Source organism: Telmatherina bonti (genome assembly GCF_933228915.1).
Source record: "Telmatherina bonti genome assembly, chromosome: 5".
Classification (NCBI taxonomy): Eukaryota; Metazoa; Chordata; class Actinopteri; order Atheriniformes; family Telmatherinidae; genus Telmatherina; species Telmatherina bonti.
In genome coordinates, this window is record NC_136623.1 from 16796071 (window position 1) to 16812418 (window position 16348).

A 16348-nucleotide genomic window follows, 5' to 3' on the forward strand; every position below is an offset into this window, starting at 1 on the left:
ATTTTGGACATGCAAGCAGTTTGTTTTAACTCAATTTCTTTGTTGACATTGCACATTGCACTCCCTTTAACTATAATTTATGTAGTTAAACAAGTACATTCAGGTATAATTGTATGTTTCATTCACCATTTGTTGGGTATCCATGTTTAAAAAGTATACTCAGGAAAGGTGGGTCTGGTCTGACTTTCAGATTTCCAATTTCAGGGGGGATTCATGTTTTATTTCCAACAGGCAACTTGGAAAATCCGACTTCCAAGTACAAATCGAACACACTGTTGATGTTGTCTGCTCTGGTGCTCAGTACATTCACTGCAGTCTTACACATATTAGTAACTGAATAACTAATGTCTGATCATATCTATTTAGATAATGGATAATTATGAGATTTTGACTTATTTATATCCACTAAAAGCTCAGTGACAAATGTACAATGTGCTAACTTACCTTGTCTATCAGAATGACATAGAAAAAGTTGCCTTGTAACAGACACTACTCTGGATTTGTTAGTCTTCCACGAAACTGCACCAAATAGTGTGCTGAAAGCAGATGTTCTGATAAAGCCAAAGGCTAATGAAATTTTTATAAATCAAAATATTCTTTTGATATTAGAAATGATCTTGTTGATATCTGGAATGTTTTGCTTTTGTCTTTATTTTTGATATCTGAAATGAAAATTACACCTTTGAAACAATTTCATACTTGAAATTCCAAAGTATCCTAGTATAAATTCTAGTGTATTTCACATATCCAGAATTTTTATTTTACATCAGAAGAATTTCATTTAGCATATCTGGACTACAGATAAATGGGAATGTTTCATATTTCTCAAATGTTCATTTTGACAAGGAATAACTGAATGAAAGATCTCTGAAATACAATTCCAGTTAAGCTAATTTTAAAAATGTACAAATAAAAATTTATTAATGTTTTTAATGTTTCGCCTACCTAAACTTTGGTGCTTACTAGTACCATTTTAATAGATAGCTATATTGAAATTCACTTTCTACAAGCAAAAATGTGACTGAGGACTGCCTATTTATTGAATAAAATTCTGAATAGTAAAAATGTACATTTGATAGAATCTAATGTCTAAAGGACAACAGAGGAGCGCGCTTCTAATAAACGTCAAAACGGCTTGCCATAAACACCAAAACAAGCCACGTGTGGCTTCATATTTCGTCCAACACGGAGGAAAATAGTAGTTTGTCACACAAAACGCTCATACGGGCAAAGGTAAGATCTGCGTGACCGTTTAGATACAAATGACACGCCGAGAGAAGAGGAGTGATGATTGGAGGAACTGCAGCAGCTTGGTCCATAAGCCTACTTCAGTACACATCAGCAAAAACATGATATGTTTATTAAAACTTAGCCTATTCAGCTTTATTTATTTTCGGTTCTTAAAATTAAATAAACGGATTCTGCGACTTCAATTTCAAACTACTTTAAACAGACTTCCTGAAAGGAAAAATGAAAGCCACACCTACACTCTGTAATACATAAACACCGGAAACTTTCATTTCACATTAGAAGCTGCGTAGGAACTCTGAAGTTGCTTTAAATACCGACTTATTCTGACCAGAACCATGAAAGGACTTCTGCTTATAACATTGGTCGCCCTGATTCACGGCAATTCTGGTAAATTTATTTTATTTTTTCTGTTTTGCAGTTTAATCAAAGAACTTGAAAATATTTTCTTGTCTGTAAAATGAAGATATTGGTTTAATCTTGAGAGTCTGGCTTCTCTGCTTGTGTGTCTGTGTTGATGTGTTCTCTTGAGGAAATGCTTTGTTTTTCTCTTCTGTCACTCTGACTGGTTTTCCCTGGTGGTTACACAACTCAGACATAAACACCAAACGTTGGTAGAACCACCAAGAGACTGACGATTAGACAAGAAAAATGCAGTCTTTTATGAGGCCATAATTTAACATTAGTGTGAAATCTTCAATGTGAAAGATTGAAGTGAAAAACAAACTGCCAATGTTAGTAAAATGTTAGTAAAAAGAAGAGGTTTGGCCCAGACCTTCAGCTCCAGAGCTCCCCTGTCCTTTCGTGTTGTGATCAATAACCTGCATCTGTAATGTCTGCCCACATACAGCAACTTTGATCATTAACGGGCCGACTGAGCCAGTTCTGGACGGACAGCCAGTCACCCTGGAATGCCTGTACGCAAACTCTGACCTCAACATCAGCCAGGTCCACTTTGAGTTCTTCTCTCAGGTGAGTCCTGGGAATTATTAGGTGGTAGGTATGAGAGGACAGTGGTTATTACACAGACTGAATTTTCTGTTATATATTGCCTGTGTGTTTATGGATTTGATAGCTCTTGATTATACACATCAACTTTTGAAGTTTGGTAAACACAGCTACATGTCATGACATTGATACGGAAATGAATTTGCAATACCTGTCCTCACTTACCTGTCCTCTATGCAAATATTAGAAATGTTAGATTTTTCTTTTTTGCACAGTGGTGAATTAAAAACAAGATATTTAAGACCTTTTAATGTAACCCGTTTGCATTATGCAACATTAATATCCTGTTACAGTTGAATAAAATTCTTTCTTTCTTTCTATCAGTATTCACAGGTTTGGCGTCAATTTTCGGACAAATCTTGGTGGGGACGTCGCTGCTTTTTCGGTGCTTACATGCCACATGTTGAGTACGACGAAGAGAAAGCCTATCTGTTCATTCACTACTCATCAAGGTTCTCTGGGGTGCCCATCCGCTGTGTGTCAGATGCTGACAATGTGACTGCACCTGACAACTCCTCTCAACCACTGACCTTCAAAGTGCATTGTGAGTTCTTGAGTTGGTGTGAGAGGGCACTGCGTCAGAGCTGTCTTCATCAAATCTGTAGGACAATAAGATCCTTTATTTTTGGTTTGACAAATATTTAATTGTCAGAGTTTTCAGTGTTCTGCGTGGGAGTTAAAAAGGATCTGAGAACTAGTGAGACAAACATGTAATAGAAAAACATTCCTGTAGTTCTGCATTTTGCTTTTAGTAAGGAAATTTGGCAAACTGGTTGTACTGATATGTGTCGCACAGGAAGGAGCCTAAAAAAAAAAAAAAACCCCTGAATGTCCGCAGGTGAATAGATGTGATTTGTAGCCTAAACAGAAAGTGTCTGGAACTAATTTCCTCATATTTGCAACTAGCAGGAGATAAAGACAATCTTCCAGACACTGTAGACAGAGCTTTTCTTCACAGTGATGGATAGAAAAACACATTAATTATCAATAACTAGACATAGCAATGGAATGCTGCTGCAGAGAAGAGCAGAAAAAGCAAAGACAAAAACAAAAAAAAACCCAATACAGATCCAACACAAACACTGCGACTGTCTGTGCTCCATACATTTCAGTTTGAAGCTACACTTTCAGTCTGGAGTAGTGGCATGAATTGTCATCAATACCATAGCCGGTCAGATTTTCAGTGTCCTCTCTCTTCTCAGTGGCCACCATATCGACCGCAATGCTGGTTGATAGGCTCCTCGGCCTCATGGGAGGAATCAATAAGAGGAAAAGATTAGAATGAACTAAAGGACGGCAGGAGGCAGAGGGAGAGAGAAGCCAGAAGCTAGATGGATGTCAGCCATCTATTAAGATGGAAGAGAAAACGAGCCATTACTCACAACACTGCCTCTCTAAAGACTTCGATAAGATGAAGCCTATCATCATTACTATTGATTGCTTGGTACAGTTTGTAACAATTCAAGGCTTTCATACTTAAGCCCGTATGCTCAAGTATATTTAAAAGATCTGAGTGTTTACCAGGCGCTACACCTGCAAACATATGTTTAGGCACGTTTCAAATGCTTGAAGAGGTTACCTCAGCATGCATTAAATTAGTCGCCTCATTAATGCCCGATCATGCTTTCTCATCTGCGCTGCGCTTTAGATCTGGGACAACCGTCACTGTCTATGGACGGCTACAGAAGCTACATGGATGTCCCGAAGGAGCTGAAGGTGCGACTCGGAGAAGACGTGGTTGTGAAGTGCTCTGCCAGCTCGTCAGAAGAGCCAAACTACTTCTGGCAGAAAGAGGTGAGAACACCTCAGCTATGTGCTCAGAGGCAGCGTCCTCATTATGCTTTTGGAAACTCGTCCTTCTCTCTTTTAGTCTCTCGTGATGTGACCTCTTTAATTTATTTTGTTCCCTCCCCCGTCTCCTCCCAGGCTCACCAGATCTGTGTTGGTCTCTTGGCTTTGTTCAAACATTCTTCTAGTTGTCTCTCCTGCCTCTAACACTTTTGTTTTTTCTCCCTGCCTTCCTCTTTACTTTGCCTTGCCTGTAATCCCTCCATCTCCTCTGCAATAGGAGCACTCTGTGTTTAAATGACCGGTTGGCTTAGGCTCACCTCTTGCTGGGGATTGCAGCATGCCCACTTACAGAGGATTAATAGTTTAATGAGGTCTAGACAAGAACCAGTCAACCTGAAAACAATTATGCAGATAGATTTCTAATGATTTTTTTCTTTCCATTCTTCTTTTTTGTTTTGTGTGTGTTTGGTTAACTGGCATTGAATAATTCAACTAGGCTCTTCACTGATCCAAGAAACTATTGCTGAAGGGAAATTAAGACGTCTTGGTTCTAAATGCCAGAGTGAGAGCTAGAATGCAGAACACGACACATTTGATTATTCGTGTGATGCACTGTGCCCTTGTGGTGAGAAAATGATATTGCACTTTCAAGGTGTTCAAGTCCTCACGATGGCTAATAACCACAGATGTAATAATGAAGAAATCTTGGGGAAAAAAAGCAGATCAGCTTACTGAGTTTTCCCCTTTTTTGTTTTTCTTCTTGATAAGATGGCTCTGGGTTAATATGCTTGTTAAAGGGTCACTGCTAATCCTGGCTTTAAATGGGCTTACAAGTCCAAATCCAATTCAGTGGACTTGTCATGGCGCTAATAGTGTTTGTCCTCCACATGATTGTATGCAGAGCTTTAGGTTTCTGTCTCTATTTGTCAACCAGGCAGTGCTGTCACTTTTAATGATTAGTAATAATTATCCGTGTGACTGGAGAGGCCAGTGCTCATGATTCACTTGTGCTTTATTTGTTTAAATAACATGAACTCTGAAAAGAAAATGAAAAGAATATTGTTCATATTTCAGTATTAGTGGTTAGAGTTGATTTCTTGTGTTTATGTGTGTGTGTGTGTGTGTGTGTGTGTAAGAAGCTCACTGTGTTTGACAGGAGTGCATGTGAGGCAGAAAGTGGCATCAGAGTGGCCCAATTTGACAGACAGGCGCCCGTGAGCGCTTTGGCCCTTGGTAATGACAGCAGGACAGAGGCAGAAATGGCCCAGTGCTTGGGAGCCAGTGGATTTGCATACAAAATGCTGCTTTGGCCAGACCTGGCCTTTATGGGAAATCCTCTTAATTCAGATCCATTCAAATTGAAATGGACTTTCTTGGCAGGAACTGCAGCTCCCAAGAGCCAAATCATTTGCATGGTGTCATTTTTTTCCCCTGTTGTGTTGTTTTCTTTTTTTTTTACCAACTCCTCAACATTCATTTTTTTTTGGTTTGTTTTTTTCCAATCCTTGTGTTTGGTCTATTATTCGTTTCCTCCCATGTTGGGCTGTATCTCATAATAATGCTGCTATTTCTGTGTCAACAATTCATCCTGCTCCCCTGCCATCTCATTATGTGTTGTGTTAACAGTGTGTCTTTGCGGATGATGGTGTTATCTGGGTTATTGACTTGTGTCGATGTGTGTTCATTTATTGGGACTGATGCACAGGTAAATACATTTTAAATGGGCCTTACGGGACTGCTTTCCCAGGGTCACACACCACTGTGTATCTATGCATCCTTGTCTCCTTTAAGCCACCAGTCTTTCTGTTTGTTCTTTGCTTGCTCTAATTCACTTTCTACCATTGGACCTCCTTGAACGAATCTCCCAAAATAACTACTTTCTGTTCCACTTTAACCTCTTTTATTTTCTCTTAAGTTTTAACATGGTTCATGTAATGCTCCTGTAATTCTACACCTCCATGTCTCTCCTTTGTCCACAACTATCATCTTCTCTCCATCCATCTTAATTTGGATGCACTTGTACGTTCCTGCAGGGCTGCAAACAACCTGACCAATAAAACATTTAGTTTCCCTTCTCTAACCCTTCTCATACATCTCTCTCACTCTCAGGGTAGTGATTGGGTCTTGCCCTCCTCCACTCTGACACTGAGAAAGACAAGTCTACTGGATGATGGAGAGTACACCTGCGTGGTCCAGCATCCTTCTGTGGAGTTCCTCAACAAGAAGCGTACCCTCCGCATCACCGTGCTGCCTAGTAGGACAAAGCTTCATCTGAATTAGGCCTATTGTTTTTTTGTACCTAACAAGCACCACATCCTGTTTCTGAATAAAATTGTTAGTGCTTTTGTCATCTTAAACTTCCCCCGTGCTAAAGACAGAACACCTCAAAACAACAACAACCACACCCTCCCTAAACAACCACAACAACAACAACAACAACAAAAATCCCCTGTTTTTTATTTCCTTTTCTGTCAGCCACTCAAATGTCACTTTAAAGGTCAGGCATACACCATGAGGTGCATACGTGCAAGTTATCAGCTACAAGTTTGCAAAATTTCTGGGGAAATAGAAAAGTACTGAGGTTTGCTGTCAAAATAACAAAAATAAAACATTTCATGCAGAAAAGGTGAAAAATGAAATGATGTCTAAAAATTCAAATGGCTGAATACATATTATAGTTATTATTGGAAAAGATAAGCACAGGGTTTAAAAAAAAGCACTGAATACAGATGACCTTTAAATTAAATTAAATTAAATTGTTTTCAGATTTCCATGCACAAACGAGAATCTTTAAGATTATAAGAAAAAAAAATAGCACATAATAACTTTTTCATATGTATTTGTGCTGGCATTTCGTCTACAGAGACTGTGTGAATATATATGACTGACAAATTGTATGATTTCTCATGAAACATGATTAGGTTAAAGCTAGGCAATAATTTCATTACAATACTATAGCTAATCCAATCAGAAGCACTTCGTCTGTCTTCATCATCTTTATCACTGACCTGTGAGATGATTAGGCTTTTAATTTACTGCAGTTTTTTTTTTTTCAGCATTCACAGTGAATATGATTCATAAGCTTTGTGATTTTAACAAATGAAATCATGCAACCTGCAGGACGGCAGCAGTGCATCCGATTTATTACAGTATGGCTTCCTTATTAGTGCTATAATTGACTCATTGGTCACTGTGCTCCACTGCATTTTCTCCGAAGCACATGTATTAATTAAAAATGTAATAATTTCTAGATACTGACACAATACTTGCTCTCCCTTGAGGGCATGGTGAGAAAACTCGGCATACCTCTACCACTACTTTGAAGTTGCCACTACACATGCTGCACAAACCCTAAGCAAACATTCCCTGTGTAAACCTGAGTGACTCCAGCTGCCCAGGAATCCTCTTAACATACTGTATTCATGAAGAAACAAAGCATGTGCATGCCTCTGCTTCAAATACTCTTAACTTTATTTCTTTTTTTAGTGTTTGCTTTGGCCATGGCTCTAAAGACCAGGCTCACAAAATCCCCCTTTTTCCGACATAATGTGCAAACTGGAAATTCATGCACATGAAAGGGATAAAAATTAGGTTGTTAAAATTCTAGTAGGCATACTTCTTGAAGGTCAGTGTTGTGAAAAGAACTATGGCTTGTCTGAACTCCAGACACTCTTTTTCATACAAACAAACATGAGGTTGCCTGAAGATGCTTTGCCTGGAGGCGGTAAGCTCAGCTGATTTAGGATTCTGTGTGATGCACGTTTCCCTTCATGTCTGTCCCACAGAGGATGCCCCCTGGTATGAGACAACTAATGGCCATCTCTGCTTGATGACCTCAGCAGCAGCTGTGGTTTTGTTTGTGTTCATCCTCTCCGTGAGTGTGTTCCTGTGCCGCAGGGCCAAGCGGATCAGGACCAGCAAAGGCCCCATGTAAGAATCAACAAGTTTGTGTCTGATCATTTCTAATCATAAGTTACTTTGCATGCATTTGCTTTTAGGCTGTTTAATAACAGGAACGCTATTCATCTCAGATGAATACAGTCGGATTAGCTTGCTGGAGGAATGGTGAAGATCCTAATGATATAAATAAAAAGCTTGCGATGAGAGAATTCGTTCAGCTGCTGTTCACCACAAAGACTTCCCTGCTAACTTTTCCTGAGCCCTCTCACTGGCCAACCGCTTTGAATTCACTCTGGTTAATGACATCTTAAATCATGTTCCAAACCTGATGGATAATATCCCACCGAATGCAGGTGAATGTATGTGTTTGTTTATCCACATTCACCTTCCTGTTTTCCCTAACTCGCTCCCCGCCTCGCCGCCCGCAGTTTGACTTTATTTTACGGATTTGTCCATTACTATAATATTTCATTCTGTCTCATATGATAGAAGCAAGGCCATTTCACTTACAGAGTGTGCATTTGGTATTTACCAGTATTCACTTTTGTTTATGCTTCACTGGATGAATGTCGACGCAAACAGTCTGTCCATGTGTGGAGACTAATGCCTTTGTATGAAAAGGCATTATCCAGACTGAATATTAAAATCTGTCTCTGCAGGTCTAACCCTCTTTGACCTCATCCTTGATTTATGTAATGCTCCCTCAGCTCCCTGATATTTCCATACTCCTCCTGCTTGTAAAAAAAAAAAGAAAAAGTGTGAGCTTTTAGAAGCAAGTTAGATTCTGAAATGATGTGAGGTATATAAAAAGGCAATGGCAAATGAAATTAGTAGAAGTATCAGAAATCGTGTGAGTATATACATTATGTTCCAATGACAGTTTCAAAATGGTAAAGAACCAAAATGTTCACCTGTCATGATTTTTTTGTTACTTAGCAAAAAACAAATCAAAGAAACATTTTCAGAGATCACGTTTCGTGTTAACATAGGAACCCTTCTTTAATGTTATCTTAACAACGATGTCATCTTCTATTGAACTTGTAAGTCCATGCATTGTTTCTGCCTGTATCTCATTTAAAAATGCTAGAATTGCCTCAAAAATGTACTGTTTGGATGCATACTGCTGCCCAGCCTCTTAAATCCTCCTTTACAGGAGCTCATTAGAGTTGATATCTAAGGATTATGATGGCTAAATAATAGGCTTTCTCCCTTTACACCCCTAGCAGCCAAAGATTTAGTGATACTTTCTGCAGCGTGTGATTGCAGATTGTCTTGCATGAAAATGATTTTACTGCAGAAGGCTTAGTTCTTCTTATTTCACAGCAGGAACTGGTGGGTTAAAAATTTCGTGTAGTTGGCAGAGGCTATTTTGACACCCCCGGGCATCCTAAAGGGGCCTACCATCTCACTCTCCGTTCTTCCAGCCCAAAACATCACTCACCACCTGACTGACTTCACAGCCTTGCTGGGACATGGTTGTCATCCTCTAATGATCTAGAACTCCATCCTTCTGAACCATCTAGTGTAACGTGGCATTCAACCGGTAAAAGAAAGCATATGAAAATGAGTCTTCATGTATTTCTGAGCATACTGCAAACATTTCTTTTTGTGAACATTGATTAAGGGCGGCTAACATACAGCTGGAGAGGTTCTTGGGATTCCATAGATACCGGCAGCATCAAAGAACTGCTTGCAGCTCATCAGTGGATTTTTATTAGCTGCTTTCTTTTATATGATGCATTTGCCTGATGGAGAAATGTCCAATGTTTTTTTTTTTAATTTTTCTTCACATGGCCATTGCACAGAAAGAGCCTCTTTTTTCCCCCCTCAATTCTGTATGGAAACTTTTTTCTTTTATAATAATTTGGAACTAAATCCTTGAGTAGTTTCACCTATGAAGCTAATTATCAAACCACCCGGAGATTGCTATCAGTGATCTAAACAGGAGAAACAACATTAGCAAAATCTTTGAGAGAAAAACTAAAATACAAATTCGGAAATGAATTGAAATCCTACATGCAGAATATAGAACAGAGCATATTTATGTGCACCATGACCCCGTGCAGCAACATCTATTTCCATCAATTCCTTTGCGATATGGACAGATAAATGTTGCGGTTTTGAAAATAAATTCTTTTGCTATTCTGTGTTGCATGAGTGTACAAGTATGTGTGTGTGAGTGTGTGTGTGTGCAAGGAAATAGAAACAGCAAAAGAAAGGATAATGGACTTTCATATCTGCAGCCAGGTGTGCCTCCAGTTCTCAGCTCTAGTCTATAATTTCCTCACTTATACTTTTAGAGTGCCTACTGTGAGATCGATAAAATGATTTTCATTTTCCTCTGTCTTTCCCTCTCTTCCTCTTTCCAGCGATGACCACTCTCAGAAAAAACCCATCTACAAAACAAGTGTGGAGTCGCTTCCCTCCACCTATGGAGACAAACAACCCCTGGTGTGACTGAATAGACAAGCAAATGAGGGAGATACGGGAGGCAGAAGCAAGGAAAGAAAAGAGGGAGTCAAATGGGGATATTGGAAGACTGTGTAGAGAGAAAAATCGAAATCAGTAACAAGCTGAGTGTGGGGAAAAATTACTGAAGGGCAAATGATTGCTTTAGAGATGCCAACGCAACTTTGCTTGTGGGTGTAGGCTGCAGTTACGCGTCTTGGACAAAAAGGTTGGCAATTTTCTTTTCATTTACTCTACAGCATAGAAAAACGGTGGGCTGCATTCTTTGCAAAATTATGATGAAGAGGCTTGTGTACTTGTCAAATCTGTAAAGACTCGACATGCAATTATTTTCTTCCAGTTTCCAATGTAATTGCTCAGTCAATATTATAAATGAACTATATGGGTGATAGGAGAGATTTTATACCTTGTTTGTGTATTTTTCTCTTTTTTTCCCCAAAGCTGATGCAACTTTATGTATCTAAGAAAATTATTAGAATTTTATCACTGGTGGCTGCATGGAAGTACATTGCACTGTAACACTGCACTTTGGGTTTCTGTGGAATGAAATGGCTTTTATAAATTATTATTCACTTTCCTCCAGTGTATCATTGATTTTTCTCTTCCATTTTAAAGATACAAAAGAGGTTGGAGTGTATTGACAATGTGCTGAAAGCCAGACGTGCGCTTGCTTGACCGTGCATCCTCTTGATCCAATGCCATCCCTAGTTTGCATCGGCTTGTTTACTAACCTCCCTCTTCAGTCTGAAAGACCTTCCTCAGAGGGAATGATCTTTACTTAAACTTCTGCCATCTTGTCTCTATTTTCTACCTGCCAATAAACACAAACTTTTCTTTTTATTTTTACACTCAGTTTGGCTGCAGATCCTTACATTTGGATTGACACATTTTCCTCAAACACTGGTAACCTTAAAACTTCGCCCAGTCATCAATAAAACAGGTTAGTTATAGCTCGTTCTGCTTTAACACTAGATATTGTCAGCTCGTACCCTCTCACCCCATCTAAAAAAATAACCATCATATGCAACGTCTTCATCTTTTTAGTTTTCTCCTCTGTTGCCTTGTAACCCTAAATGCCGTGCCGCACCACCATCGCTTATTACCACAACCGTGCTCACGATGCCGAGAATTTCATTACAGCTGTCTGTTGAAGTTATGTTGGATTTTATGTGGTTTTATTATCGGTGTGTGGTTGACCGTAGGCCGCTGTTAATAACGGGCAAAGCGGCAGTTTAACAATGACACTCCATTAACTGGTGCATGCGCCACAGAGCACAGCCCTGATAATGTTATTAAACTGATTATTCAAGCCCCCTGTACAGCTGCTGCAGCCATCCTTTGTAGAATGTATTTTAGACTTCTTGTATTTCTTTCCAACTCTACAAACTTTAGCTTGGGAGACTCGTACCAAACCAGAAAATTATATATATATATATATATATATATATATATATATATATATATATATATATATATATATATATATATATATATATATATATATTGATTTTATTTTCTGGTTTGGTACGAGTCTCCCAAGCTAAAGTTTGTAGAGTTGGAAAGAAATACAAGAAGTCTAAAATACATTCTACATATATGCTCATGCCCTTCTGGATATTAAATGCCAATGAGCACCATCCTGTTTTGGCTTTTTTGAGTCAGTCATGAGTGAAGTGTGTTCCATAGTTGTCTTTGGTCCTGAGGCTTCAGCTGGATGGCCACAAAAAAACAATGTTATGTATCTGGAATTTCACACAGAGATGCTGACCCTGAGGTGTAAGGTTCTGCATGAGAGGAAGAAGAAGTGTAATTTACAACATTTTCACTTTGACTGTGCCTCACGGCTAAACCATCGGACAACTTAGGTGGATGTGCTGCCTATGGAGAGAATACCAAACAGCCCAAAATGTCTTATCCAGCTCAGGTGAGTCCCTAATGAGACAAGGATGCTGATCTATGTCATTAAAGTCAGACAGCTCCTCACTAATGTCAACACTTGGTTTGGCACACAAACTTCTTGGCAGCACTCAGAGCAAAAAACCTTCATGTAGAGGTAAGTTATACCAAACATGACACCTAACTGTATAGCCTTGCAGTGCCGGGCATTTTGTTACTGTATGTTATCGTCTACTGCTGTTCTTGTCACGGTCACTTGGTTTTGTATGTGCATCCTGCATATGTTGTGTCAAATGGCTGAAAATGAAGGAGTGGAGTTAGCTGGAGAAGCAGGTGTTTCCCCCTCATTACTTCCTGACAATACCCCATCTGGTGGGGGAGAGCCACTGCCACCGACTCCCTGCCAACCCGGGAATAAACACTTGCAGGACTGACAGGGAAAAATTGGATTGGGTGGGAATGGGGCATAAGCAGGACAGATATTATTCTTGCCAAAAAAAAAAAAGTATAAAAAAAAAAACTAGGTTCATTGAGTGGGAAGAGCCTGAAGCTAAGACTTTATGTTCTCCCATCCATCAGTGGAGGTCGATATGAGAGTTCAGAACAACTTTCTAGAAAGTCAAAGGTATTTACATTAATATTAATGTCAATCTGGTACTTTGATACTCTACTAAGTGTTGTAACTTTTGTAAGTGAAACAGAAATATCCTCTGGATTTGTGACGGATGAGAGACCGAACAGACGGTGTAATTCCCATGCATATCTGAGGGAGGCGCCAAAGTTACAGTTGAGAAGACATGGCTCAAGCCTGGGAGGCTACAGGTCCATGACATACTTGATCGGGGGAGGGGGGGTGAAGGGATATGGCAAGAGAAACTATGTTCAGAACAGACCATGGTCCTCTGACTGGAAAACACAGTTATGAGCAAAATGTGGGCAAAGAATGAAAGTTGAAAAAAACAAAAACAGGATCTCTGAGCATAAATAAGTCTTGCCCTTGGCGCAAGTTTTTTGTTTTTGTTTCACTTTTGGACGCAAAGCTTCTGCAAATGAATAAACTTAGAGCAGAAAATCTTTTTTTAAAATTTTTTAAATTGTGTTTCCTTTAGAGTTCCAGTAATTTTCTTTTTTTAATGTTAAATCAACCCAATAGAAAGCCCAATTCATGTTTCTCACTGTGGTACATAAGAATGAAATGAGTCAATCTAAATAATGTTCCCCTCTCCCCCAATCAACTTCAGAGCACAAATAACTGTAACACTGCTGTCTGTTAATATAAAATGAAATCATTGTGCCCCTCATCTTTCTCTGTCCGCAGCACGAAATTTGAAATAAATTGGTTGTTTATGTCGGAAAATTAAAACTGGTTATCAATCATATTTAGAGCGAATTGTTTTCAATTAAGGATGAAGCCTGTCCTGAATTCCCTCCCTAATTCTCCTAATTCTTTTTTTTTTTTTTTTTTTTTTCAAAGCCCAACCCCTTGCAGCCGTCCCTCTCCTCCTCTCTGCTATTGGTCAGGAAGGTTCAGGCCCGCCCTGCTGGCAAGCTTTAAATCTATTTACAATGTAAAACAACCAAGAAAAACCGGCCAAGCTATTATACTCTGCCATACAGAAAGGAGAGAAAGTGGGTGTGTATGAGACTAAAGCACTGCTATGCACAGACCTGCTGTTACGCTTCTCAGCGCCTGACAAGATACACACACTCGCTCACGCACGGTGTGGCGCGCGCATTCACACACACACACACACACACACACACACACTCACGCACACACACATACAGACACACTTAGGTACACACAGTCGCTGAGGGTTCTGTCGGGCGAGTGAACCTGCGGGTTCATGACACTGATTTCTCCGAGGAAGAGGAATACTAAAGAAGACTAGAGAGGAATATCAGCGATGGCTCTGGCGCCCTTGTGGAACTACTGCTTCCCTCTCATCATCATCACAGTCGCCTGCTTGGTCAACACCGGTAAGAGTGAATGAGTGTCAGGTGAATGGGGGAGAGCCGTGGCGATGTGTTTAAGAGAGAGGAGGAGGGGGGGGGGGCTCTGGGATCAAGTTTGTCCAAGTCCTCTAACCCGAGAAGACGGAAAATGAACGCGCTGAGATTGTTTTGGTTCATGAGACGAGGCAGCGTGAATGAGGAAGAAAAAAAAAAGCACGTGCACTTATTTCGGTTGATTTTTTTTTCCCTCCCCTGTTAATATTTAGCATGAGATAATTAGAAGCTAATCTGCTCGCGCACGCCAGGATTGTGGTGTGAGTCATTGTTTATTCTGTCCCACTTCTGATATCTTTTTAGTGGAAAATCCCCTCAAAAACACCTAAAGATCAGAGCAAAAGTGAAAGTCTGGGTTGTCATTCCTCTTTTTCTTTTTCTTTTGCCCCGCTGAAAATGTTTTGTGAACGGATCTTCACATGGTCTGTTGACCCGCGTGCGTCACGGCATTTTGATGAGGCTATTTTCTCCGGACCGATCGAGCATCGTAGCTGCTGTGTACTGGAGCCTATGACATAAGTCTCCTGTGCGTACAGCCATGCGTGCAGAGAGCTCCTATTGAACACTTGACAACCACATGAGAGCGCATAACAAATGCCCGCAGTGGATTAGACGTGTCCGACACAAGACCAGGACGCGGGGAAGTGTTTTCATCCTTTATATTCTGCAGCAGTGTTGGGGGGAAAGACCTTTGAGACATCTCCTTATCAGACACAATAAGATTTAACAATCTATTGCAAAGCTTTATATCGCTTCCTGCAGAGCCTTTGTCGCTTTTGTCCCCCCCACCTTGAAGCACATCAGCTTGGGAAAGTCCTGCACTGTTTCCTCATAGGCACAGTAGAGCTCATGGTCACTCACAGCCCCTCTGACAAGTGCAGATGCTGCAAAAAGGGGAATTTGGATAAGGCTGCATCATGACTCAGAGCAACTTCAGCATGTGCCATCTGCTTGGATGTGAATGGAAATACAAACTCAAAACAAAAGCCTGTTAAATGCCACCTTCAGTGTCAGAGATCCTGACTGAGCAGGAGCGATATGCACTGGCTTGCATTGCTGTTGTGCTCTGTGGGGCTCTTTACACTATATCCGGAGGCAGTGAAAGGGTTAAGAGCTAGGTCAGGCATTGTCACAGTCAGACCTGCACCAGGCTGTTGTGATGATGTGTCCTGTGTATATATAGGGAGAAGTGTGTTGCTCCTTTGCCGTTGTCATGGCTGTGCAGATACCAGCCACCAGCCTTGCAGTTGCGATGGGTTTATTTCTTCCAGGGAGAGATTTTTTTTTTTTTTTTTTTGTCATTTATCTATTTGTATGTCTGCTCCAGGAACAGTGGCAGGCTGATTTATATGCATGAGTTGTAGGCGTTAGTATGTTAGTCTAAATGGAATACACTGCATGAGGTTTGCATGTTTGTCTGGGCATCCATTTATGAATTTCAGTTCAGTGTGTGTTGCAAGTGGATGTGCTTGATGTTGTTGTGCTGCTTGCAGCGCAGGGTTTTGGCTCAGCTGCAGGCACCCTCAGCTGGGGGTTGCTCACTGATCATTGTCATTAATCTAGCCTCTGACAGGGGCCTAGAGAGACAGGAGGCTGGGGGAGGTTAGGGGTGTTAAAGGCACAAGGTGGATAGAGGAATGAGGGAGAGACGGAAGTGTAGAGATATTTCGAAACAACATGAACACATTGCTTTGTATGCCTTCAGATTTTGGTAATTTTTCTTCACAATTTTCAAGGAAATTAAAAAGGCAACACAAGAGAAAAGGGGATGGGGTTGGATTGTTCTAGTAAATGCACAGATTGATTGCATGGGTGGTCAGATAGAGTTATGCTAAGAGAGTAAAGCTCGAAGACTTTGCCCTCCTGTGCAGAACGAGGGAGAGATTGAAGGATGAGAGAAAGAGAGAGCAAGAAAGGCAGAAAAGAGGAATAGTGGGAGAAGAAAGGCAGACAGACTTCACAGTGTGTCTGACAGGCAGGCCTGAGGGACACATGCGCACACAAACACACACAGTCAGAGCTGTAT

General features: G+C 40.3%; 2 protein-coding genes across 2 annotated transcripts in view; both read left to right on the top strand.

Moving 5' to 3' along the window:
• Positions 1–1533: 1533 nt before the first annotated feature.
• LOC306756022 (uncharacterized protein) lies at positions 1534–10993 on the top strand. The gene is made up of 7 exons (XM_079240641.1): positions 1534–1638; positions 2099–2220; positions 2581–2800; positions 3905–4050; positions 6157–6301; positions 7833–7977; positions 10317–10993. Exons 1-7 carry the CDS (start codon positions 1587–1589, stop codon positions 10402–10404), a joined length of 918 nt encoding a protein of 305 aa, XP_079096767.1. The 5' UTR covers positions 1534–1586; the 3' UTR covers positions 10405–10993.
• A 3145-nt stretch (positions 10994–14138) lies between these two features.
• The window catches only part of cadm4 (cell adhesion molecule 4), a gene marked incomplete at its 3' end in the record, with an annotated part of 162320 nt that continues 160110 nt past the window's right edge, over positions 14139–16348 (top strand). The window contains exon 1 of the mRNA XM_079240802.1: positions 14139–14292. Coding sequence (XP_079096928.1) covers positions 14220–14292 — 73 coding nt within the window. The 5' untranslated portion in view covers positions 14139–14219. The remainder of the gene's footprint in view (positions 14293–16348) is intronic.